Source organism: Protomyctophum bolini (genome assembly GCF_963924005.1).
Source record: "Protomyctophum bolini genome assembly, chromosome: 14".
NCBI classification, from domain to species: Eukaryota; Metazoa; Chordata; class Actinopteri; order Myctophiformes; family Myctophidae; genus Protomyctophum; species Protomyctophum bolini.
The window spans coordinates 5,487,787-5,515,384 of NC_137875.1; the positions used below are offsets into that span (position 1 = coordinate 5,487,787).

Genomic DNA, 27,598 nt, shown 5'->3' on the forward strand with positions numbered 1-27,598 from the left:
CAACATTTATACTTTTTTTCTATTTATATACTGTATTACTTTATTTGATTATATATATATATATATATATATATATATATATATATATATATATATATATCTTTTGTGTATGTAAAGTTCACTATTGGTCTGTAATAGTCAGGTGTGCACACCCAGGTGTTTGTAGTATCTCTGCATCATTCTAAATGATGATGTATTGTAAAGTGTCGAACAGTCATCCTCAGTTGACCCTGATGAAGGCCCATGTAGGCCCTGTCTTCTTCTGAATACAATTAATGTTCTTCTGCCAGTGCCTTGTGTCTGAGGTACTCCTCCAGACATTGGACGGCAATGACATCCATGTCTACATCAAACTTATTGGCAAAAAGGTGGTGCTGCTCAATTAACCACTTCAGATCACCAGCACCATATATGCATATTTGCCTAACATGTTTGCCATGACACATTGGGTACACAGCCCCCTCATCGAACGCCCACTTCACTAGCCGTGCAATAGCGTTGACATCGGTCATGTCGTACTTGGCGTTTGGCCAGACTGATCCAGGAACATTAGGGATGCGCTGAATGGTGGCCCAGAGAAACTCATCAGGACTGTAGGTGTCTTCAAACCATTTCTTCAGTTCCTGTACACGGTTGTCCTCCAACACACTGTTTACATAGCCCCGGCTAACCACGATGTAGGCGCTTCCTGAGAAGATGGTCAGATTTAAGGGTGGTGGGTCCTTAGCCGGCGCAGATTCTGCATATTGCTCCTCCAAAAGAGAATGAAAAGCAAAGAACCAATGTCAACAATAAAATCAAAAACACAATATGGAACAACTTGAAAAACAAACAAGAAAATAAATAAAACAAACATGCACACGTGACATTAATGATTACCTGGATCTCTCCATTTACTATTTGATGAACTTTCTGCCACCTCAGCTTCTTCCAGTCAGGACTGTGATCAGACTCCAAGCTGTTTCTACCGTTCAGTGCCTGCAGGCTCCTCACAATTTCTAGGTTGGTTTTCAGGGGGAAGTCTTGACCACACAGGTTGATAAAATACTTCCAGGTTGTGCCAACGTTGTAGAGATCGGCCATGCAGTTGAGATCGGCCTGTACACGTGACCAGCTAGCGTAGACCACACTCACAGGCTGGCTGACCATGAAGACATTATCGAAACAAGAAGAGATACCCGAGACAGCAGCATGGACTGAAGCCTCTGCCTTCTTGTCCACATGGATGCAGTAAACATTCTGAGGGACGTAGATGGCTCGCAACAGGCGCTCAAAGTTCTGCACCTACAGTATATGAGAAAGGGGGAATTTAATGGAATTTAATTCAATTCTATTGGCTACCAATATTCACAATTTGTAAATAATGTGACTATCATTTCAACTGAATTTAATTGATAGCAATATAGTCTTGCAAAGTGCACTCTTAGCCATTCGGAAATGGAACAAGACAAACCTGCCACTGCACATCTTGATCACATGATTCCAAAGATCTGTACCAATTTGTGTGAGTATTAGCATAAACTATCAATTATTTTGACTCTGACTAAATGGAACTATAATCGTGTTTGCTGAATAAATCGATCTATAAATGCACCAAGTCTCTGTGTGTACAGTACGTACGTACGTACGTGTGTACGTCTGTATTCCACGTAACTCAAGAACCATTTGCCGCATCGACTTAAAATTCAAAAACATTTATGGGCATAAAAGGGACACAGGCATAATAATTGGGCGGGTCATTCATTTCCTAAATACATATTTCGAAAAATATTATACTGTAGATATTATAATATGTTTGGAAAGAGTATAATTTTGTATACCTTTTGATGGAGAACAATAGAAAAGGCTAGGGGGAAGTCCTCCTCTTCCTGGCTTAGAGGGAACGTCAAATACTTCCTTCTAAGCTTGAACATCCTGAAATGTGGTGAAAGATGGGGGTTACATGGTACAAACATGGTATATCAAATATTTAAATATAGATACGTTTGGTTCACAAAACGATACCTGCAGTCCTGGGTGGCATTAATATAATACTCATCAGGGATCTGGATAGTCCTCTTGAAGTCTTTAGTGATTAACAATAGCTTGGCCTTCTGCAGTGTCTCTGTGTCTCCTTCCAGGACTGAGGAGCATTTAACGTCATCTTCAGGGCTCCCATCAGCAGCTGTGTATTCCAACCAGTTAGAACTGCGGTTGCTAGCATTCCAGCTCTTCTCTGAGACGTTATGCATTAAAAGCAGATACACCATCATCAGGATGACAATGGAAATTAGCCCGCAGAGATACCTTCTAGTATATGCCATCTATGTGAAAGAATTTCACTTGCAACAATCAATATGTAAGACCTCAGATTTACACTGTTCAGTGAGTCATAATCAAGTTACAGTCCATCAAAATCAATAAAATAACAATCCATGTGTTCTCTCTTTCATTCAAGGTCCACAAATACAGGTGGCTGGTCTCTTGTGTCAGAAGTTATTAGTCCTGAAAGTAAGAAAGAAAATGCAATAAATACATTCATCCTTGCTACAGATAACATTGTCATTCATAGCTGGGGACGAACTCGTACGAAATCACCACGATTTGGCTTTTGGCGACTAGTTTTTGAATTTTGGCATGGTGTTGGGTATGGGTATAAGGTTTTCAAAAAGCTGTGCAAATATTAGATACGTATAGCTATGGTTGTAAACCAATAAAATTGATAAAATAGATATTCAGAGTTTTCTGGTTGAAACCATCCGAAGGGGCTAGTGACAGGGGGCTTAGGGGTAGAGTGACCGGATGGTCACCGAAAGGTTCCCAGTTCGAACCCGGGCTCCCCCAGAGTTAGTGTCGAAGTGTCCTTGAGCAAGACACTGAACCCCTAATTGCTCCTGATGTGCAGGTTGGTGCCTTGCATGGTTTCCCCCGGCATCGGTGTGTGAACGTGCGAGTCAATGGGTGAATGTAATGCACAATCTATGTAAAGCACCTTGGATAAAGGCGCTATATAAATGCACTATTTACCATTTGTGACAGGCAGCACACAATGTCATTACTCGTGTTCGTCTAATGTCTTGTATTTTATTTAGTCCTACAAGCTGACAACAGGTAATAAACCTGGAAACTAAGGAATAAACAGTATTGCAATTATTGCATTGTGTATTCTTTTGAATACACAATGCAATAATTAACAGTACATTATGTTATTGCAATATACTTTTACAATATAACTGCTGAATATAAATGCAAACATTATTTCACAGCTCCTCTCACTACAGATACAGACTGCATTATAAATATATACTCCTTGAACATGTAATATATATATCTACACATGATGTACATTGAAATATATATAAAGTAAACAGTGCAACAGTTTCTTTAACTGCTACTACAGCAGAGCTCAGCAGACTGGAAATAACTAGCATTAACTACATTACCCAGAATGCATTGCACTCAAAATAACTAGCACTGTTTAACTACAGTGCCGGTTCTAGGAGTCAAGTGGCCCTATGCAGGCACGGATTGGACGGTCTGCCAATTCTGCCCAGCCAGAAGGGGCGGGGCAGGGTGGGGCCGGCTGAGCGCCCAGAAATAAATAGATAAATAAAATCCCTCGCAAAAAACAAAACAAACAAAAAACACATACCGGCCACCGGCTCTATTATAGAATTGGGCCGGCCCGGTCCATAGGGGGGTTAAAGTGATTGTGCCATTGGTTGAAGGGAAGCAGACACCACCCCCCCCCCCCCCCCCCCGGCCGCTAATGTGGTAGTGGTTTGCTCCATCTGGGCCGTCTGACTGACGTAAGCCTTGTTCTAGTTCTACCAGTTCTACCGTATCAAACCAAAACTTTTTGGTTTGGTATGGTTACGGCAGGAAGCCGCTCAATTTGGAGGCGGCTTTGTTTCCTTTATCCATGATGTATGTCTGCTGGCCTGTGTCCAACATGTCAGCTGTACTGTATGTCAGTGATACTCAACCTCAGGCCCGCGGGCCACATCAGGCCCGCGGGACCATTATGACTGGCCCACCAATGAAAATCTAAAAAAAAGAAGAAAAGAAAATCTGGAAAATGAAATAAAAATAAATAAATCAGAATGAAGTTATCTTTAATTACATTATTATAAGTAATACTATTAGAGTTGTACTATTACTCGAACGAAAATAAAAGCTTGGGGGGGGGGGGGGGAGATGCAATGCAAATGAAAGACATATACTGTGTATCCCTATTCCCTGACATAATTTTATAGCTAAACGGACAGAATTCTATTTTATTTGAATGATGAAACCCAGCTGCCATTAATAGTTGGAAATGGAAATGGAAATTGCAATTGCGGAAATGCGGAAATGTAAATTGCGGAAATGGTGGAAATGGAAATTGCGGATATGGAAATTGAGGAAATTGCGGAAATGTAAATTGCGGAAATTGCGGAAATGGTAATTGCGGAAATTGCTCTTCACTTATAGCATCTATTTTCAGGTAGATTGTTTTATTTTACTCAGTCAGCCATATCACTACTCATTTTTTTTCATGAAAAAGGTCATAGCTGGGTAATCTATTTTCAGGCAAATTGTGTTTATTGTATTTTATTTTACTCAGCCATAACAATTTATTTTCTGTTAACCAACTTGCTGGCTGGCAGGCAGGCAGACAGCTACTCATAGACAGGCAGACAGACAGACAGCTACTCATGGAGAATTGGACAGGCAGGCAGTCAGACAGCTACTCATAGACAGGCAGACAGACAGCTACTCATGGAGAATTGGACAGGCAGGCAGACAGCTACTCATGGACAATTGGACAGGCAGGAAGGCAGACAGCTACTCATAGACAGACAGACAGCTACTCATGGACAATTGGACAGGCAGGAAGGCAGACAGCTACTCATAGACAGACAGACAGCTACTCATGGACAATTGGACAGGCAGGAAGGCAGACAGCTACTCATAGACAGACAGACAGCTACTCATGGACAATTGGACAGGCAGGAAGGCAGACAGCTACTCATAGACCGACAGACAGCTACTCATGGACAATTGGACAGGCAGGAAGGCAGACAGCTACTCATAGACAGGCAGACAGACAGCTACTCATGGACAATTAGGCAGGCAGGCAGACAGCTACTCATAGACAGGCAGACAGACAGCTACTCATGGACAATTGGACAGGCAGGCAGGCAGACAGACAGCTACTCATAGACAGGCAGGCAGACAGCTACTCATAGACAGGCAGACAGTAAGACAGCTACTCATTGACAGACAGACAAATAACTACTCATGGACGGACAGACAGGCAGGCAGGCAGGCAGGCAGGCAAAGAGCTACTCATGTTATGTTATTATGTTATTATAACAGCTACTCATGTTATGTGCAATAATTTGTGCAGTTATGGAAACAGCTCTTTGTGTTTATGCAAGAAAATGTAACACATTTATTTATTTACATATTGTGTGCATGCACATTGTACTTTGATACATTTTGCGAAAATAAAGCAATTGAAAGAGAGAAGTTATCAAGTATCATTAATGTCGTAATTTTATCTACTGGCCCCTGGCCCCTTGCCATTTTTGTAATGTGGCCCACAGGTAAATCTATTTGAGTATCCCTGCTGTATGTAACGATGCTTTGCCGTCCATGCACCGTCCTTGTAACTGGCTGCTCTCCCACTGTCAAACTGCACTGGCAGTGTTTATGTCCTTTGTACAAGGTATTCCTGTACTTCTCATTATGTGGACATAAATAAAGATTTCAAACGTGTGGCAGTCAGGCTATTCATCATGGTCATGGACAAATGGGCACTGCCCATAAGTTCGACCTGCCGTTAGTCCGACCTACGTGGACGGTTTTACCCTCTAAGACCCAGCGTTGCTTTTTAGAAACAATTTTATTTTAATTAATTATTTATTTATTTATTTTCTGTTCTTTTTTCAACTAAACGTCATCAGTGATGTTCATTGCAATGCCATTTCAATGCCATTGGTCATGATATTTGCATATAAACACCCCCCACAGAGGCTGAAATTCACACAAATAAAAAATGTTTGAACATTTTTTAACGTAAGACTTTTGACCTTTACCCTAATAAAAGTAAGTAAAATAATTGTAATATATGTTTTTTGTGATCATTAGAATGTCTAGAACATGTTTTATTCATTATTGTGAAAGATATCCCCCAAATGTAAATTATTAATTTATTATATTATTATATAATTATTATAATTCTTTCATCAAACTTTATTTTTTTTAACATCTTTTTTTAGTCTTAGTCCTAGTAGTACAAAGTAGTAGTAAGGTTGAAATCTATTTTTTTGCAAGTAGAAATTAATACGGGTGTTAGAGGGTTAAGAATGATGCGTGGCGGTTTAAGACTGAGGTTAGGGTCGGCTCATTCCCTGATGGACTGATCGAGGGTAGCTACTGGGATGTAAGTCGGGATTTGGCGCTCCCAATATGTTTGCACAGCTTTTTGAAATCATTATACCCATACCTAACACCACGCCAAAAAAAAAAAAAAAATAGTCACCAAAAGCCAAATCTTTACAAGTGCGACCCCGGCTATCAATGATTAATTTAAAATGCATCGCACTGTGTCAATGTTTAAATGTCGGCTATACTTACTGTAAACTTCCAAGACCATTCTAGCGAAGCGACGTAATGTGCATGGTCCTGTTCCAATATAGTAGATATAGGCATGTGCAGAAAGACACACACACTGTAGGAGACAAACAGTAGCTGAGCATTTGCCTGCCGTAGGGGAATGGATGATAGAGACATTCCTTTATGCGAATAATATGTGGCTATTCCCACGCTGTCACGGCCCCATCCTCCGCCCACTCATCTGATTGGCTGATTGGTGGCAGTATAAGTTTCCTTTTCACGTACCTGAGGTGCCCAGTTCGGGGTCGTCCCTATGTTCCCTCAGCCCTATGTTCCCTCAGCCCTATGTTGTCCCATTCCAAAACAGACCCTATGTTCCCTCAGCCCTATGTTGTCCCATTCCAAAACAGACCCTATGTTCCCTCAGCCCTATGTTGTCCCATTCCAAAACAGACCCTATGTTCCCTCAGCCCTATGTTGTCCCATTCCAAAACAGACCCTATGTTCCCTCAGCCCTATGTTGTCCCATTCCAAAACAGACCCTATGTTCCCTCAGCCCTATGTTGTCCCATTCCAAAACAGACCCTATGTTCCCTCAGCCCTATGTTGTCCCATTCCAAAACAGACCCTATGTTCCCTCAATCCGATAAGTGTAATAAATGTAATAGTGTAACTAGAAAATTCGCAATTTAAAAAGATTGCAGAGTGTGGTTGCCGCAGTGGCTTACATATACCCCTCCCACTAATATTGCCAGCCTATTACAATTTCAAGTCACACCTTAGATCATGTGTAAGTAATTGGGAGGGGATTTAACCCCCAAAATTCATGTTTTTGCGACAAACGGTTACATTTCTCGCATTTGCTTTTAGAACTTGGTTGATTGTTGAACCACCCCGGACATGTGATTCAAATGTGGGATGGATTGTACATTCCGTTTGTGATTTATGGCATTTTTTGTGATATAGGCCCCTTCTACTAACTTCGGAAGACGATTACGGCCGAAACGATACGCACTACCTTCATTCTATTCTGGTTTTCAATATTTGTACGTGTGGCCTTTAAGAGGCATGTGGGGGAGAGAGTGAAAGGGTGGGGGACCTAAAACACTTTCAGAGAGGTAACATCACAGAGGGGCAGTCAGAGAACAGTATCAATACCCAGTGGAGTTCCACTGAGCTGGGCTGAATGTCTGCGTTATGTCCAGGACGGAGGTTGCGTGTTTGCACGTGCGCACGTGCGTGTGATAGACAGTGGCGTAAAGAAACTACGTACATGGACTCAAGTACTGTACTTAAGTACAATTTTGAGGTATTTGTGTTTTACATGAGTATTTCCAAGGTACTAGTTACTTTGTAGATATGTTATTACAAAACATACATTAACCACTTCAGCCCTATATACATTTTGGCCATTTGAAAGCAGCCAATCTGCCAATAGTACATTTTGATACCGATACATTCGTACTTTTACTCAAGACTTAAAACATGTCAGTACTTTTACCCACCACTCACTGGTGTGTGTGTTTGTGTGTGCGCACGCGTGCGTGCGTGCGTGCGAGAGAGACGGGGAGAGAGAGAGAGAGAGGATTATGTGTGCATGTGTTAAGAGGATGTAGGGGAGGTTCTGTCTAAATGTTTTTGTTTTCTCTCGTCTCCCGGTGTGGAGGAGCCACGGCTTGGAGCGACAGAAGGTAAAAATAAACAGAGCATGCAGACTGACTTCCCCCGGAACGGAACACAGGCCCAATCCCCACAAGAACCCTGGGAATGCCTGCTACCGCTCTCACCACATCCTGGAAAACGCTCCGTCGACCGAACCCATACTATATATCCACAGGACTATGGCAAGAGAGAAAGAGTGTTTTTGGGGTGGAGAGAGGGAGCAACGGCAAGGTGAGAGAGGCGGACAATTATCCATGGCTTCATTTGTCACGGTACGAAGACATTACTAGGTGTCTGTCACGAATCAATTCTACCAGCGTTAAACCAAAGGATATGTTCATGTTCTTGTCTCTTATTATGATTTCTGTCCTGTAATGTCTATCGTTTTGCAATGTATTGTGTCTGTGTCTTGTCTGTATCTTGAATCGGTGATGTCATGGACACAAATCAAATTTCAGTACAAAGCTGACAATAAAAGACCATATTATCGTAACTCAGAGAGTTTACAAATGGAACCAGATTTTACAAAAAGAAGTGTGGGTCCCAGAGATAGAAATGTGGGGGTTCATAGCCTATTGCATGTCAAACTTGGGGTCCTTGAAATTAAAATGGTTGAGAATCACTGCTAGAGCCGTAACAATCTTCTCTTACGGGGGTCCGCAGGCTCGTAAGTCTCAATGTGGGGGTCCTTGACTTGAGAACCACTGAGTTATACAGTACGTTACAACAGTCTTCCTTACCTGATATTCGAATCTTGAACTTCCCGCTCTGGCCAAAGCCGCCCTCGATGACACCGGCCTCGCCCGTCGACAACGTGACCTTCAACCCAACGAACAGCTGCATGTTGGTCTCTTTCTTGAACAGGCTTCGACCAATGGCGGTGTAATCGTCAGTCAGTAAGTAGCCTTGCCGAGCCATCAGGCCCATAGGAGCAGGAGCCTATCTCCTGTTTCTGTAGCGTGAGGCAGCTTGATGTACAAGTACACCCCCTGGACATGACGCTAGTATGTCGCAGGGACTTACCCCCAATCCAACCCTTGATGCTGAGTGTCAAGCAGGGAGGCACTGGGTCCCATTTTTAGAGTCTTTGGTATGACCCGGCCGGGGATTGAACCCCAACCTCCCAGTCTCAGGGCGGACACTCTACCTACAAGGCCACAATCGTCAGTCACCTGAACGTAAAATGGAAGATATTTGTTTTTGTTAAACCTCATGAACTGTGCACACGTAAACACGGAAAACCCCCATTAATGCAAGCAATACAAGAAAATATGCGAGGGGTTCATCTCATTACAACAACAGTTCAAGGTTCCTTCAGCATAGAGGGCTCAACTCCGGCATCGTTAGCCCTGCATAATCTGTGCCATTTGGCTGATTTCGGATGATGCCTCCGGGGTATGGGGTTTTCCGAACAATGAAAGTTGTAACACAATTCAAAATAGAGCCATACGGTCATTTCTTGGAGTTCATAAGCTCACGCCTATCTTGGCTATTAGCGGCGATATGGGATGGATGCCCGCAAATATCAGACACAAAGGGGAGATGTTGAGAATTTGGAATAGACTTGTTAATATGTCCGATGACAGACTGACCAAAAATATTTTTAACTGGGACATTTCTAATGGTTACCCCTGGGCAAATGAAGTAAAGTCTTTGTTCTTTAAGAATAATTCATCATTTATTTATTTAAATAGACTACGCTGTAATATTCATGAAATACAGAACTGTATGTTCCTTGGGTATAAGGAGAGTTGAATTGGCCTGTTGAATTATGGTATAAACCAAAACTAAGAACATATCGTCTTATTAAAAATAATTATGGCCCTGATCCTTATGTTACACAAAATATATCCAAAAGTCAGAGATCTTTTTGTGCACAGCTGCATTCTGGGACCTTACCATTAGCTTTAGAAACGGGTAGATTCATTGGTACTCCTGAGGAGGACAGAGTCTGTCTAGTGTGTGATTTGAAAGAAATTGAAAATGAAATTCATTTTTTGTTTTACTGCCCATTATATGAAGAATTAAGACATGTATTATTTTTGTAAAATGACAACCATCTGTGCTGACTTTTTCTGGTTGGAGGACTATGAAAAACTGGAATTTTGTTTTAGGAAAGGTACTTTTGCTTTGGCAGACTTTTTATGCAGGGCGTGGGAAATAAGGCAGAATGTTTTGTTTGTGTAAAAGAAAAAAGGGAATAACAACAAAACAAACCTGTTTCTTGTACACAATGCAATAATTGAAGCAATGATATGATATGGTGTGTCCTGTAAGTCCATGTGGGCTGCCGGGCGCCCACATGGAAAGAAATCTACCTATCAATCTATACCCATGCTTCCTGCATTGTTCATGAGGCAGGGTGCCACATACTGTACGTGTGTGTGTGTGTGTGTGTGTGTGTGTGTGTGTGTGTGTGTGCTCAGTCAGAGAGGCACGCTCTGCTGCCACCGGCGATGACAAACATCCTAACAATTAAACATGGAGACTGAGAGAGAGTGCAAGAAGAGGGTGAACAAGGTGAGGGACGGGGTCAAAGGTCACCAGTCCCGCAGACAGTTGGCGGGTACTGGATGTGTCATCCTGATGCGATGGTTCTCACCCCAATAAATCACTTTTTCATCCCCTGTTATTTTATAGCACCTTTTGTCATATTAATGGTATATGAAACATATGTAAATCTTTCACCCTAATATGCAGTATGTCACGAGGAAAACTGGGGAGAATATGTGTTTCCATTAGGACACATTGAAAATAACTTTTATACTTGGCATTTAACCCCATAAACCCCCAGCATCTCTATTCTGGGGGGACATTCACCAAAAATAGCCGATCTACAAGACTCTACTCGTGTCGCGCGTTGTGAGCTGCTATTTTTGATGAAGAGACTTGGTGTACTGTAAGTCTGTTTTACCATGTATAAAAGGTAAGTGGTTAAACTGAAGTGACATTGATAAATTCCAACTATTATTATTGCTATTATTACTGCCCACAGGAAGAGCGACAGATGGAAAGATAGAGGACAGGTCTGAAGAACAGATAAACAGACAACACTGTAGTGTAAAACTCACCCGTTCCACCTGGCCCTCCTTGTGCTTGGTCTTGTAGATGCGCAGGCGCGGCAGGGCCGTCTCAACGTAGGCCTTGTCCTCGAAGCCCTCCAGGAGACGTCCCTGGAAGGCCAGCCGGGCACGTGTTGGCATGGACGTCCGTGTCCAGCTTGGAGCCAATCACCAGGCAGAGCGAGGGACAGGCGAGCGCCCACTGTTCGGGGTCGGGCCTCGCCGTCCCGTCCTCTCCCTGACCCCCCGTGACGTAGTCCTCCTGGTGGACGTACTCCCGCTCAAAGGTGAAGGGCGTGTCCAAGGGGTGAGGCTGGGCGTTCGAGGACTCCAGGCCGTCCGCGGGCGGCGGCAAGCCGAAGAAGCTCAGCCTGGCCATGACGGTCTCATGGCCCACGGTGATGTGGAACCATGACGGTCTCCTGGCCCACGGTGATGTGGAACGTGGCCCGCGTGGAGAGGGACCCTCGGTAATATCCCATCTTCCTCACAGAGATGAGCACCGCGTGGAGCGTCCGCAGCGAGCCTGGGCTGCACACCACGCCGCGCTCCAGCAGCTTGGGGTCAAACTGGGTCACACACACGCCCACACGGTCGCCCTGCATGGCGCCTGAACACAGGCTTCCGGAACATCTGCACCGACTTCACCTTCTTGGTCACCTGATGATGTCAGAGGGGACATAAAGGACAGTGATGTCATGTCAGGGGACATAAAGGACAGTGATGTCACGTCAGGGGACATGAAGGACAGTGATGTCATGTCAGGGGACATGAAGGACAGTGATGTCATGTCAGGGGACATGAAGGACAGTGATGTCATGTCAGGGGACATAAAGGACAGTGATGTCATGTCAGGGGACATGAAGGACAGTGATGTCAGAGGGGATTTTCTGTTCAATAAAGCGTTAGAGAGATGGGGTAACCCCTGTTACAGAGCAAACACGCTGTAGAAGTGATTACGGAATCACTGCTGTAATCCGTAATCACTGATTATACATCTATATATAAACTGTATATATATAAACTGACTGTAGACAACTTGACTGCGTGTACTGTACGTGCGTTTGATTTGTGAGTTCTCTTGGCACAGTACCATGAGGGTGTACGCATAACAAAACCATGATGCTTCTATGCTTCTAACGATTGGTATGAAAAACATAATTGAAGCTGAGAAATGTCGGCTATGTGGTTGACACGCACTGCGAGTTCATGAGTTCATTGAGTTCATTGATATGTACCAGTGCCACTGTCTGCTATTTTGTTTAAAGCTGCATTACACCTCAAGCAGACTGAAATTATGAACTTTAATTATGAAAGTGTTATTTTGTCCATAAAGTGATGCTATTCTTGTGTGATCCTCAAAACAGGATTTGATATATTCAGACTAAAATTATTAATATTGCCACCACCACCACCAATAACCATGATAATACAGCAGCTATCTGCACCCGGGGAAATCACTTTGCCAGCTTGTGATTGTGATGGACATTTCCATTAATATTTTATTTTTGCCACGGACATGCAAAACAAGTGATCAATGATATTACCAGAACACAAATGTATAGCCTATAGTACTAATTGACTCTTGACGTGTCATAGTGTCTACTCTATTCCACTGCGCTACACATTTTAAAATAAGTCATTTATCAAAACTTATTTTTGGGGAAAAGCCGATCTACAAGCTCACAACACATTACGGCATGTTGTGACCTTGTAGATCAGCAATTGTCCTTTCTTCTTAGCCTATAATGACAGGCCCAAAATTGAGATTTCAGGGTAAAAATAGCTATATAGTCACCCAACTTACCCAGAAAGACTGGGAAGTTACCAACTGTATACTGGCAGGTGGCCGTCCAGACAGGCATTATATGTGGCATAATATATATGGTCCAAGTATATTCCATGTTTGGGATTTCAATAAATGGGTCTTCCGTCTTATACAGTAAGTAGGCTACAGTTGCAGTCCGAGAAAGGGACACTTAGCTGCAAAGGTGAATGGGTGCGCAGTATACTTAATATTAGGTTATTGCAGATGGCCTTTCAGAGGACAGTGTTACTTGGGGACATGAGGAGACAGGATGTTCTACAAGCTAAACTAGTTTTGTGTTTGTCAACGTAGCTTAAATAGTTGGTGTCAGTTCATTAAGGTGTGTACTCTAGGTTGATGAGACAACTATGCAATGGAAACATACCTGAGATTCAAAACAGATAATTAAGTACTGTTTAATAATAATAATAATAATATATACGATTTATATAGCGCTTTTCTAGGTACCCAAAGTCGCTTTACAGAAAAAGTAAGGAATGTTTCACTGTTCACTGTTTCACTGTGTTGTTGTGGAGCATTTGCTATAACAAAGTAGATAGACTAGACCCCATGCAGTAGTGTCATTGCTGTAACTTGGTATCTGTAATGTGTTCTGTTGCTGCAGGGTGAACTACTGTATGGGTAGCATTATAGTATAATCGATGCCTTACATGACCTAAAATGATCATAGCCGATTACTATGGGCGGATTAGGTTTAAGTATTTTAAAAGATAGAGAAATTATTACTATAGAGGATTGGTTTAGCTCCCGTTTATGCATTTGAACTATTTAGTTCTTTAAACTGGATTTGCATCGTTTGTTTTGATGCCTGCTCCCTTGGCCAGGTCACGCTTGGAAAAGATATTTAGATTTTTAAAAGAGGGATATTGAAACAGACGAGAACAGTAAACTGTACTGGTACTTTTGATTGGGTGGGCAGGATGAACGTTTACCCCCCCCCCCCCCCCCCCCGCCCGTGATATTCTAAAAATCACACCCGTGTGAAGTGAGTGGTGCAACTCCGTATGGGTGTCCCCGGAAGTTCCAGACCCATAGGAACGTGCCCAGGGGGGTGGCCCGGTTCCGGTGAGCCGCCCCGCATCCAAAATGGTTGAGAAATGACAGAGTTACCGTGTGGGGGTCCCTCTACTGTACTGTCACACCCGAAATCATCATATACTGTATAGGTATTGTGTGTGTGTGTGTGTGTGTGTGTGTGTGTGTTCGGCTGCACATTGCACAACAGTGACACCTTGTGGTGAAAACTAGGGATGTCCCGTTACACTATTTTCATTCACACCGATACCAGAGAATCAATCAAACAGAAAACACATTTTCAGGTCGGGATACCAATGTCATTCACGATCAGGATGGAGTGTATATTTGTATATATATATATATAAAAAGAAGAAAACAGAGCGAACGAAATTGGAACTGGAACATTAAAATTGAACAATATAGAACCTTTTTATTTTTTTCCCAAAAGAAAAAATATAACTTACTGTACGTAATGTGCTGCCCACTTGCTATGCCCACTTATCTTTACATCTGCCATGGAGTACTATATTCACTGTATTGTGTACAGGGGGTGAGTGAAGCCAATAGTGTCTGAAGCCAGTAGGAAATCCTGACTTCCTGAAAGTTCATATAATGGCCTGTTGTGGCACTGTCATTGGGCCCAAAAAACTCTATAGCTCCATAGAGGTCCATGTATTTGGGCCCAACTTCACATAGACTGTATTACCTTAATAAACATGGCCATGAATACTTTCTGCTTCCAGTCACTAGTTTAAAGTCCATATCAGACCCGGAGAACGCTTTGTCCATATTATTTTACAGTCTATGATTGTGTAAGAAAAGCAGGAAATTATTTCTATACAAGACAATGACACAAGATTGTCTACGTATTTTTCCAAACATAGCCTGTTTTCAGTGAAGCCGCCCTACAGTAAGTAAACTAAAGGTGTGTCTATTCCTTAGTCAAAGTATAACCATGTGTGAACAACAGTCAAGGGTCTTTTTTCCCTACTCAGTCAAATACCTTGCACATGTTTAAAATAAAAATGTCATGTTTTATGTGTGCAAGACGTACGGTGTTTTAATTTGTATAAAGCACAGAGCTCATTTAAATATAACTGTAACCTGCAGTTGTTAGAAACAAGATTAAACTAATCAATGACTGGTCCCCAGACAGTGCTTGCCTTAAATAATACATTTGGTTTGGTTCTGTCTGTGTCTCTACATTTGAATGTTCTTCTGAATACAATTAATGTTCTTTTGCCAGTGCCTTGTGTCTGAGGTACTCCTCCAGACATTGGATGGCAATGACATCTATGTCTACATCAAACTTATTGGCAAAAAGGTGGTGCTGCTCAATTAACCACTTCAGATCACCAGCACCATATATGCATATTTGCCTAACATGTTTTCCATGGCACATTGGGTACACAGCCCCCAGTTGACCATCTGACCCCTCATCGGGCGCCCACTTCACTAGCCGTGCAATAGCGTTGACATCGGTCATGTCGTACTTGGCGCTTGGCCAGACTGATCCAGGAACATTAGGGATGCGCTGAATGGTGGCCCAGAGAAACTCATCAGGACTGTAGGTGTCTTCAAACCATTTCTTCAGTTCCTGTACACGGATGTCCTCCAACACACTGCTTACATAGCCCCGGCTAACCACGATGTAGGCGCTTCCTGTGAAGATGGTCAGATTGAAGGGTGGTGGGTCCTTAGCCTCCCCTGTCGCCTTAGATAAATGAGGGGATAAATTAATGACTATGGATCAATTTCTCCTCCAAAAGAGAATGAAAAGCAAAGAACCAATGTCAACGATAAAATCAAAAACACAATATGGAACACAACTTGAAAAACAAACAAGAAAATAAATAAAACAAACATCACACGTGTCATGAATGATTACCTTGAGCTTTCCATCTTCTATTTGATAAACTCTCTGCCACCATCGCTTCTTCCAGACAGGACTGTGAACAGACTCCAAGCTGTTTCTACCCTTCAGTACCTGCAGGCTCCTCACAATTTCTAGGTTGGTTTTCAGGGGGAAGTCTTGACCACACAGGTTGATAAAATACTTCCAGGTTGTGCTAACGTTATAGAGATCGGCCATGCAGTTGAGATCGGCCTGTACACGTGACCAGCTAGCGTAGACCACACTCACAGGCTGGCTGACCATGAAGACATTATCGAAACAAGAAGAGATACCCGAGACAGCAGCATGGACTGAAGCCTCTGCCTTCTTGTCCACATGGATGCAGTAAACATTCTGAGGGACGTAGATGGCTCGCAACAGGCGCTCAAAGTTCTGCACCTACAGTATATGAGAAAGGGGGAATTTAATTAAATTCTATTGGCTACCAATATTCACAATTTGTAAATAATGTGACTGTCATTTCAACTGGATTTAATTGATAGCAATATTGTCTTGCAAGGTGCACTCTTGTCTATCATTTTACCCGCACATTTGGAAGTAATTTATAGCCATTCGGAATCAATGGAACAAGACACATCTGACTGCACATCTTGATCACATGACTCCAGAGATGTGTACCGATTCGTGTCAGTTTTAGCATAAATGATCAATTATTTTGACTCTGACGAAATGGAACTATAATCGTATTTATAGTTCCATATAAATGCACCAAGTCTCTGTGTGTACAGTACATACGTACTTGTGTACGTCTGTATTCCACGTAACTCAAGAAGTGTTCGCCGCACCGACTTCAAATTCGACACGTGTGTTCCACACCCCCACAGAGTACTGTGGCTGGCTATCCGTCGGATAGCCAGTTGTCCAGAACCAGCACAAAAGCCTCTATACATACAGTATATGGAGCTGGCCTGTTCTGACATCACAGTGAAGTTCTGACATCTGCATAGACTATTTGGGCATGCCTGATAAAGAAGTCCATATATGGGCATAAATGGGACACGGACATAATTGGGCGGGTCATTCATTTCCAACTTGCATCGTTCCAAGTAGGCCAGTGCCACCACTCTAGTGTTTTAAAATAAGGTCCCTTTGCTCCAGAATCTTTCAGTGGGTTAGTCCTTCCCAGTGGCAATATAAATACATATTTAAAAATATATATATATATATATTTGTTTTATAATGTGTTGGAAAATCATACAGTATAATTAAGAGTATAAGTATAACCTTTTGATGGGCAACAATAGAAAAGGCTAGGGGGAAGTCCTCCTCTTCCTGGCTTAGAGGGAACGCCAAATACTTCCTTCTAAGCTTGAACATCCTGAAATGAACAAATTGAATATCATTGGTGAAAGATGGGGGTTACATGGTACGAACATGGTATATAAAATATTGAAATATAGATACGTTTGGTTTACAAAACGATACCTGCAGTCCTGGGTGGCATTAATATAATACTCATCAGGGATCTGGACAGTCCTCTTGAAGTCTTTAGTGATTAACAATAGCTCGGCCTTCTGCAGTGTCTCGGTGTCTCCTTCCAGGATTGCGGAGCATTTAACGTCATCTTCAGGGCTCCCATCAGAAGATGTGTATTCCAACCAGTCAGACCTGCGTTTGCTAGCATTCCAGCTCATCTCTGAGACGTTATGCATTAAAAGCAGCCACGCCATCATCGGGATGACAGTCAAAAGCCCGCAGATATGCAGCAAAGAATAACGTGGCCTTCTAGTGTATGCCATCTATGTGAAAGAATTTCACTTGCAACAATTAAAATGTTAAGACCTCAGATTTACACTGTTCAGTGAGTGAGTCATAATCAATAACATAACAATCCATGTGTTCTCTTGTCATATATGCCATATCTGTTGAGGATGTTTCATCTTAAGGTCCACAAATGCAGGTGGCTGGTCTCGTATGTCAGGAGTCCTGAAAGAAAGAAAGACAAATAAATACAATACATACATTCATCCTTGCTACAGATAACATTGTCATTCATAGCTGGGGACGAACTCGTAATAAATCACCACGATTTGGCTTTTGGTGACTAGTTTTTTTAATTTTGGCGTGGTGTTAGGTATGGGCATAAGGTTTTCAAAAAGCTGTGCAAACTAATTTGGCTCGCCCCCTAGTGGTCGGTTTGCAATGAAACCACTATTAGATATGTCAGTATATGGTTGGAATCCCAAATAATAATAACAAATATCTTACTATTGAATCAAGAAAAAAAAGTTATAAAGAAGGCACAAGTCATTAAATATTTGTAATATATTTTAAATATAGCACTTTATGTAGACGTGTTATTGCTTAATGTAAATCGCTCTGGATTAAGAGCGTCTGCTAAAAGCCTAAATTGTAAGTATGTAGAAATACAGGTTTTCTGAGGTCTGCAGGCTAGCCCACTCTGCTCAGATGCTAATTGGTGGACGGTGGTCTAACATCAGAATATACTTAAATTATCAAAGTAAAGTACATAAAATCTTGCTGAATTTGACAGCCTTCATACAAAAGAAGATGGTGTGTGTTGCTGGAGCTTATACCTGCCAACAACTGTAAAATATATAGCAATTAAACATCAGAAGACTTCCACTGAAACAGGCCTATTTTTTAAGACTTTGCAAAGTCTGTATTGTACTAGATTACATAAATGCTGACAAATTAAATTAATTGACTAGCCATTCAACTAGACTTTGATTGATTGATTGAATAATGTATTAGCAGTTTGCAAAAAAAAAGCACAGGAAAGTACAGTTCAATACAAGGCCTGCTAAGAGTATTTTAAAAACAAGAAGGCTCATGGCTTGTTTCCATTGGAGTCCTTAATGGACACAGTTATCAAAGAATATGACCTCATGTGTAGGTAAAGAAACACTAGCCTACAACTGATCAAACAGACTAGGGAAGTAAGGGAACTGATCAAAGTAAATACAATATACAGTATAATCTACAATAAGATAATGTAGCAGCTTACCATTTTCAAAGCAGTCAAAAAAATCAACAGGTCAGCAGGACTTCTTGTGTGAGAATGACCCTCACCCAACCTCCCAAAAAAAACAAATCTCTGTTAGGAATGTGATTGGATAGGCACACAAGTGACCCCACCCCTTAACAATTAGCATGTGAAATGTTGACTGGAGACTGGAGAGACTGCATGGAAATAAACCTATTTGCTTAATTGGTTTAGTTCGTTTTAACAGGTTAAAGGTTATACTTTGTAGATGTACTACAAGTTCTACAACCCATGCAAGTTAGCCCACATGTAGACCATGTTGGACCTACATGGGCTTGCTTACTTCCAACCCATGCCCAGTTAGCCCACATGTAGACCATGTTGGACCTACATGGGCTTGCCCACTTCCAACCCGATAAAAAACGCCACAGGCAGAATTTTGGTAGTCCGCATCATTCGGCCGTAATCGTCGTCCAAAGTTAGTGGGAGGGGCCTATTTTACAAAAAACGCCACAAATCAAATCACGAACGGAATGTCCAATCCATGCCAAATTTGAATCACGGGTGTCGCGGGTGGGTTAAGCAACCCAGAGCCAGAAGCAATTCTATTTTCATCCATAGGAGCAGCCGCAAATGCAAAGAATGTAACCATTATGTTGCAGAAAAAATATTTTTGGGGGTCCCCTACGATTTACTTACGCACGATCACAGGGCTGACGTGACACTTTGTGGTGAAAACTATGGATGTCCCGATACACTATTTTCATCCCCGATCCGATCCCGAAACCACAATTTCTGTTTTAGCCGATACCAGAGAATAATGCTCACTCAAATGTGCACTTGCAGTTTGGGGCAACTCCAAAGCAAACTCCACATGTCCCAACATTCTATTTACCTGCCATAGTGTCAACCCCTTACACCCCCGTGTCGGATCGGTGGTTAGACTGGCATATCCGCCGGCCCGATACCGATATGACCAAAAAGGGCCGATACTGATACTTTTCTGATACCAATGCTTTCGTTTGAAATGTACCCATTCTGCATACTATGAATACAATTTGAAATGTACCCATTCTGCATACTATGAATACAATTTGAAATGTACCCATTCTGCATACTATGAATACAATTTGAAATGTACCCATTCTGCATACTATGAATACAATTTGAAATGTACCCATTCTGCATACTATGAATACAATTTGAAATGTACCCATTCTGCATACTATGAATACAATTTGAAATGTACCCATTCTGCATATTATGAATACAATTCATAACATAAAAACCCATTTTCAGGTCGGGATACCAATGTCATTCACGATCAGGATCACAAGAGCTCATACAGGACACACAGGAAAAACAAATTAATTTGTAATTTAAAAATATATATATCGGCATACTATAGCATGCTGTTTTTCAAACAAATTGAGGATTTGAGAAAAGGACGACAATCACTCCGAGACCATGAACTATATAACCTATTGTCTTGTAGTGATTTTCGCCTTTTTTTCAAATCCTCATTTTTCATCATTTTTGACCAATAAGGATGAAAAACGGCATATAATAGCAAACCGATTTTCATCGTTTTTGAGGATTTGAAAAAAGACGAAAATCACTCCGAGACCATGAACTATAGCCCATGGTCTCGGAGTGATTTTCGCAGCAGAGACTGTACTTTCTGAGGTGCCTTAAAAATGTTGGCTTAAGTACAAAAGGACTAGTGAACTTTTATCGCTGTATAATTGAAAGTGTCTGTATCACAGTGTGGTACGGTAACACGACCGCTCAGGACTGCAACAGGTTGCAGAGGACCGTTAAAACATCAGCTAAAATCATCGGCAGCACAGAACTACCTAGTATCCACAACATCTACACCACTCGTTGTATGAAAAAAGCACACAACAACATTAAAGACACCAGTCATCCCACAAATACCCTGTTCAAACCACTCCCTTCCAAAAAACTCTACCAGAGCATCAAATCTCGCACCACCCGTCTCAGTAACAGTTTCTACCCCCAGGCAGTCAGGCTGCTGAACAGCTGACCATGAACTGTATTGCACCGTTTTGTCACTTCACTTGCACTTTCTTTTTCTGTTTTTTTGTCTTTTTCTTGCACTATAGATGTTTGTTTATGTCCTATGTATGTAAGACTGAGAGTGCTCTGAGCACATGACACATGACAAATAAACCTGAAACTGATAGCATGAAGTTTTTCCACATTTTTGAGGATTTGAGAAAAAGACGAAAATCACTCCAAGACCATGGGATATAGCCCAGGGTCTCGGACGGCATACTATAGCATGCAGTTTTTCATCATTTTTGAGGATTTAAATAAAAGATGAAAAAACATTCAAATGCTCTGTACAAGGCCCCATTTGAAAAGTGACACCAAGAAGAACAACTTAAAACTTTAAATCACAGAGAGCTCAGTGGCAACCTTTTTAAGACGACATCCATGTGAGCCAGAGGTTGTGAGTTCAAATCCAGCTGAGTTCCTACGTGTATATATATATATATATATATATATATATATATACATACAGGGCCAGCTGTAGCCTGGCCCACTAGGGTGGGCAGGACGAATATATGGGGGTGCATCCCGCACGCACCGCATAGCGTAATAATCCCCTGAAATGCATAGAAAACTATGCTATATCATCTCAGATTATCTATCTATCTATCTTCTCCTTCTTTGACCAATAGTAACCCAATTTCCATCCGCACCCTGTTGGCAGTGGCGTGCACAGACATTTTTTCGAGGGGCAGGTGCTCAAGTGAAGAAAAAAAAGGGCACCTTGTGGAGCACGTGGAACCACCGGTTGCCTTAATAGTGTGTGAGATTTATAGATTTTGGGGCATAAATAATATATTGGAAGCTTTTAATCCAGAATTGATCAATGTCACCATGGGCCACATACTGTACAAAACAAAAATAACAAAAAACGAACATTCAAAAGGGCACATTGCTGTCCAGAGGGAAAAAGGGCAGGTGCTCTAGTACCACCCAGTGTCTTATGTGCACGCCACTTCCTGTCGGTTAACAGCACTTGGCAAACAGTGTTCAGATGGGTTCAATTTATCTAAAAATGCTGCCCACCCAATCAGAACTGATAAATGGTACTGATATTTTGTGGTATGTTTTATATTGGCTACAAATAAATATTCTCCATAACTTTTGATTGGGTGGGCACCGCACATTTCGGTGGGGTCTGCACACCCCTGTCCCCTCCAGAACCAACCCTGGTGGAGAGACTGGGAGGCCCCTGCTACTGAAATAAACACACTATGGCAATGATTACCGGAATATTGGAATACAGAGATATTTAGCATTGATTAAAAGTAAGAAATCATAAATGAATGGAGAAAAAAGAAGAAAAAGGAAAGAATATACTGTGTATAAATTGAATTGATAGTCTGTCCAGCGCTTCAGTGAGGTGGAAGTTAAAATGCGAGGCCAAAACAAATGTATTATGGAATACTGTAATCAAGAAATTGTTCATTTTTATTGACTGTCCACGTCAAACGGTGAATATAAAAGGGCTTTTATTGCAGATGATTAAAGTACAGTGTCCTTTGTCTTTTTGATAATCATGCTTTTATATTGTTCATGCAGTATAAATTAATCTGTCCAACAGCAACACAGTTCCCTAAAAGATGATCGTCCGTGCCAACTCCATTCACTGCAATAAAAGTCTTGCTTCACTGCCGTCCTTTGACCATGCACTGATATTCACAGTTTGACGTAGGACAGTTAAAAAAATTAACAATTATTTCATTACAGTAGTTTGCACACACACACAGTCACACACACACACACAGTCACACACACACACACACACACACACACACACACACACACACACACACACACACACACACACACACACACACACACACACACACACACACACACACACACACACACTCCATAATCTTTGATTGGGTGGGCAGGATGCACGTTTGGGTGGGCTATGCCCACCCTTGCCCCCCCTTAGAACCGGCCTTGTATATATATATAAAAAAAAACAGAGAGCGAACTAAATTGGAACTGGAACATTAAAATGTAACAATATAGAGCCTTTTTCTTTTTTTCCCAACCAAAAAATATAACTTATTGTAAATAAGGAGCTACAGTATACACTTGCCCACTTGCTATGCACTTATTCTCAATTTCTCTTATCTTTGCATCTGCCATGGAGTACTTATTATGTTCACTGTATTGTGTAAGAAAAGCAGGAAATGATCAGTTAAGGCGCCCTACAGTAAGTAAACTAAAGGTGTGTCTATTCCTTGTGTGTCTGTTTTACGTGTTTGAATTTGTATAAAGCACAGAGCTCATTTAAATACAACTGTAACCTGCAGTTGTTAGAAACAAGATTAAACTAATCAATGACTGGTCCCCAGACAGTGCTTGCCTTAGAAATAATACATTTGGTTTGGTTCTGTCTGTGTCTCTACATTTGAATGTTCTTCTGAATACAATTAATGTTCTTCTGCCAGTGCCTTGTTTCTGAGGTACTTCTCCAGACATTGGATGGCAATGACATCTGAGTCTACATCAAACTTATTGGCAAAAAGGTGGTGCTGCTCAATTAACCACTTCAGATCACCAGCACCATATATGCATATTTGCCTAACATGTTTTCCATGGCACATTGGGTACACAGCCCCCAGTTGACCCTCTGACCCCTCATCGAACGCCCACTTCACTAGCCGTGCAATAGCGTTGACATCGGTCATGTCGTACTTGGCGTTTGGCCAGACTGATCCAGGAACATTAGGGATGCGCTGAATGGTGGCCCAGAGAAACTCATCAGGACTGTAGGTGTCTTCAAACCATTTCTTCAGTTCCTGTACACGGTTGTCCTCCAACACACTGTTTACATAGCCCCGGCTAACCACGATGTAGGCGCTTCCTGTGAAGATGGGCAGATTGAAGGGTGGTGGGTCCTTAGCCGGCGCAGCTTCTGCATATTGCTGTTCCAAAAGAGAATGAAAAGCAAAGAACCAATGTCAACAATAAAATCAAAAACACAATATGGAACACAACTTGAAAAACAAACAAGAAAATAAATAAAACAAACATGCACACGTGACATTAATGATTACCTGGAGCTCTCCATCTACTATTTGATGAACTTTCTGCCACCTCTGCTTCTTCCAGTCAGGACCGTGTTCAGACTCCAAGCCGTTTCTACCCTTCAGTACCTGCAGGCTCCTCACAATTTCTAGGTTGGTTTTCAGGGGGAAGTCTTGACCACACAGGTTGATAAAATACTTCCAGGTTGTGCTAACGTTGTAGAGATCGGCCATGCAGTTGAGATCGGCCTGTACACGTGACCAGCCAGCGTAGACCACACTCACAGACTGGCTGACCATGAAGACATTATCGAAACAAGAAGAGATACCCGAGACAGCAGCATGGACTGAAGCCTCTGCCTTCTTGTCCACATGGATGCAGTAAACATTCTGAGGGACGTAGATGGCACGCAACAGGCGCTCAAAGTTCTGTACCTACAGTATATGAGAAAGGGGGAATTTAATTAAATTCTATTGGCTACCAATATTCACAATTTGTAAATACTGAGTTTAATTGATAGCAATATAGTCTTGCAAAGTGCACTCTTGTCTATCCAGGACCAGCACATGTGGAAGTCAGTTATAGCCATTCGGAAATGGAACGACAAATCTGACACTGCACATCTTGATCACAAAAATATTATACTGTATGTAACTGTTCGTGACACTGGTAATCCTAACTTCAATCATTTTCTTAAATCTGAAGTTAATTTGTTATTTACCTTGCCTATTTTGTTTATCTTATTTTTGAAACTTATTTCGGGCTATTTACTTTTAAACTTCCTGTTACCACACCATACTTAGCTGAGGCCTGCTAGCCACACACCACACACACACCACACACCACACACACACACACACACACACACACACACACACACCCCGAGTCAGAGAGGAAGAGACGCACACTAGCATTTGTTTGCACAGCGTGCCTTTGTTACACTACACAGCAAGGTATGAAATGAAACATTTGATCGCTTATATGCAAAGTGTACTGTAGGCCTACTCAATTAAGTAAATGTTGCCTGTAGGCCTAAGACACAGCTTAAAGGACAACTTTTCAACCAAGGTTCATGTTTTAGGTTGTTATTAGATAAAGTGAAAGATGAGTGTTAATCTTTTTTCATTTGCTGCTTTCTTTCATTTTAGGGATTTTAGCTGTTTTTGACAGGGGGGCGGGGTCATTAGAGCATGGGGCTAAATATGTATTTGTAGGACTATAGCAGGGGTGTCCAAAGTGTGGCCCACGGGCCAAATGCGGCCCTGGGATAAATGTCATGCGGCCCGCAGCTTCATACCTCAATTGTATTATGAACGGCCCCGCCCAACAGTACAGTATATATATTTTTTTATCTCGTGATTTTGTAACCCATTTTTCACCCGTGTGTCAATTATTTAATGTGATCCTTTGCTCTACACAGCCTCCACCAACCTAGTCCCCATATATGTGGGACAAGGGGAGAGCAACGGACTTGAACTCATGCTTCCTTCATGCCTGAGTGTCCAAGTTGCTCCTTTACACCTGACAGGGGGGAGTTTCCCTGGTTGGACGTAGTGCGTGGAAGGAACCAGTTCCTTTCCCCTCCATCAGGCGCCCCGGCTGGCTAGGGGGAGGCATTCAAGTTTTTTAACCTGGGCATTTCCCAGAATATAATTTTCAAGTGTTCCTTGTTCCTTGTTCCTTGTATTATTATTTTCTCATCCATGATTTGTTTGGGACTTAATTAATTGTATTTGTTTATGGTATGTTTTGGTGTATAAAATATTTGATTACTGTGCATTTTCCCTTTGGTATTTTATTGGTCATGTATTGAAGTGGACTGATTTATTGTATCACTGTATTATAATTGGCTATGAATTAACCATTTTATTGTTGGTTGTAATATGGAAGTGATGAACTTAATGCACAGCTGTCGAGTGAAGCTTTTATTGCTGAGTGAAAACTATGAAATAGTTGATATGATCATAACAGTGCTTCTTTCTTTCGTTTTCACGGTTGCAGAAATAAATGCACCCGTTGAGACCACCACTTTGTCATCATTTCAACTGCAGAGGGCCGCTTATACTGTATATATATGTTTTATAATATGTTTGGAAAGAGTATAATTTTTGTATAGCCTACCTTATGATGGACAACAATAGAAAAGGCTAGGGGGAAGTCCTCCTCTTCCTGGCTTAGAGGGAACGTCAAATACTTCCTTCTAAGCTTGAACATCCTGAAATGAACAAATTAAATATACCTAATCATTGGCGAAATATGGGGGTACTCCTTATCGATAATTAAAAATCCACAAATGCGGTTACATTTCAATGTTGTAATAGTAATCAAATATTGAAATATAGATAAGTTTGGTTCACAAAACGATACCTGCAGTCCTGGGTGGCATTAATATAATACTCATCAGGGATCTGGACAGTCCTCTTGAAGTCTTTAGTGATTAACAATAGCTCGGCCTTCTGCAGTGTCTCTGTGTCTCCTTCCAGGATTGCGGAGCATTTAACGTCATCTTCAGGGCTCCCATCAGCAGCTGTGTATTCCAACCAGTTAGAACTGCGTTTGCTAGCATTCCAGCTCATCTCTGAGACGTTATGCATTAAAAGCAGATACACCATCGTCGGGATGACAGTGGAAATTAGCCCGCAGAGATACCTTCTAGTATATGCCATCTATGGATAGAATCAATATGTAAGACCTCGGATTTACACTGTTACACTGAGTCAAAATAAAGTTACAGTCCATCCAATAATAAATTAATTAATTAATGTCCAAGGTCCACAAATGCAGGTGGCTGGTATATTTTACCTACATCCTAAAGCAATAAATACATTCATCCTTGCTAATGTACAGATAACATTGTCGTTCAATGATTCATTTAAAATGAATCACACTGTGTGAATGTTTAAATATCAGCTACTTACTGTAATCTTCCAAGACCATCTAGCGAAGAGACGCTATAGTCACTGCCAACCGTAACGCCCAGAAATAGCAAATGAAGTCATCAGGAAGTTACAGTCTATCTTATTCTTATCTTATTAATCCTAAAGCAATAAATCAGGAAGTTACAAAGAAGGAAGTTAAACTTTAGATAACGAGAAGGAAAAAGGCCCAGACCTTTTGTCAGCATTTCTGAGACATGGGTGTGAGGGTTGTATATCATTGTGTACTTACTGTACTTAATAGTCTTGACCACTTGCCCTGGCGGCAGTGACATATTCACAATAAGGTGAGGACAGGCCACCGTCTGGCCAAATCAAACATTCGATGTTGCTGTTAACCCTCTAGCACCCAGAGTTGCTTTTTAGCAACAAATTTAATTAAATGAATTACTAAATTATTTATTATTTTTTTCTGTTCTTTTTTCACCTAAACGTCATCAGTGATGTTCATCGCAATGCCATTTCAATGCCATTGGTCATGATATTTGCATATAAACACCCCCCACAGAGGCTGAAATTCACACAAATAAAAAATGTCTGGACTCTGTGCGATTTTGAACATTT

At 41.5% G+C, this 27,598-nt stretch overlaps 3 protein-coding genes across 3 annotated transcripts in view; all 3 read right to left on the reverse strand.

Moving 5' to 3' along the window:
- Positions 1–6,714, reverse strand: part of LOC308328551 (beta-1,3-galactosyl-O-glycosyl-glycoprotein beta-1,6-N-acetylglucosaminyltransferase-like) — a 28,705-nt gene extending 21,991 nt beyond the window's left edge. Inside the window, exon 1 of the mRNA XM_080782457.1 lies at positions 6,604–6,714. The gene's annotated coding sequence lies outside the window, so the exon portion shown is untranslated. The remainder of the gene's footprint in view (positions 1–6,603) is intronic.
- Positions 209–9,162, reverse strand: LOC308328268 (beta-1,3-galactosyl-O-glycosyl-glycoprotein beta-1,6-N-acetylglucosaminyltransferase-like; the record flags this gene model as incomplete). Its single annotated transcript, XM_080782039.1, has 5 exons — positions 209–752; positions 880–1,284; positions 1,821–1,914; positions 2,005–2,215; positions 8,985–9,162. 5 exons carry the CDS (start codon positions 9,160–9,162, stop codon positions 273–275), a joined length of 1,368 nt encoding a protein of 455 aa, XP_080638165.1. The 3' UTR covers positions 209–272.
- A 6,208-nt stretch (positions 9,163–15,370) lies between these two features.
- LOC308328269 (uncharacterized protein) lies at positions 15,371–26,723 on the reverse strand. Its single transcript, XM_080782040.1, has 8 exons — positions 26,466–26,723; positions 26,220–26,313; positions 24,128–24,532; positions 23,522–23,995; positions 17,492–17,805; positions 17,291–17,384; positions 16,040–16,444; positions 15,371–15,865 (listed from the first exon to the last, which is right to left on the reverse strand). The coding sequence occupies exons 1-8, from the start codon at positions 26,708–26,710 to the stop codon at positions 15,380–15,382; spliced, it is 2,517 nt and encodes an 838-aa protein (XP_080638166.1). The 5' UTR covers positions 26,711–26,723; the 3' UTR covers positions 15,371–15,379.
- Positions 26,724–27,598: the final 875 nt, after the last annotated feature.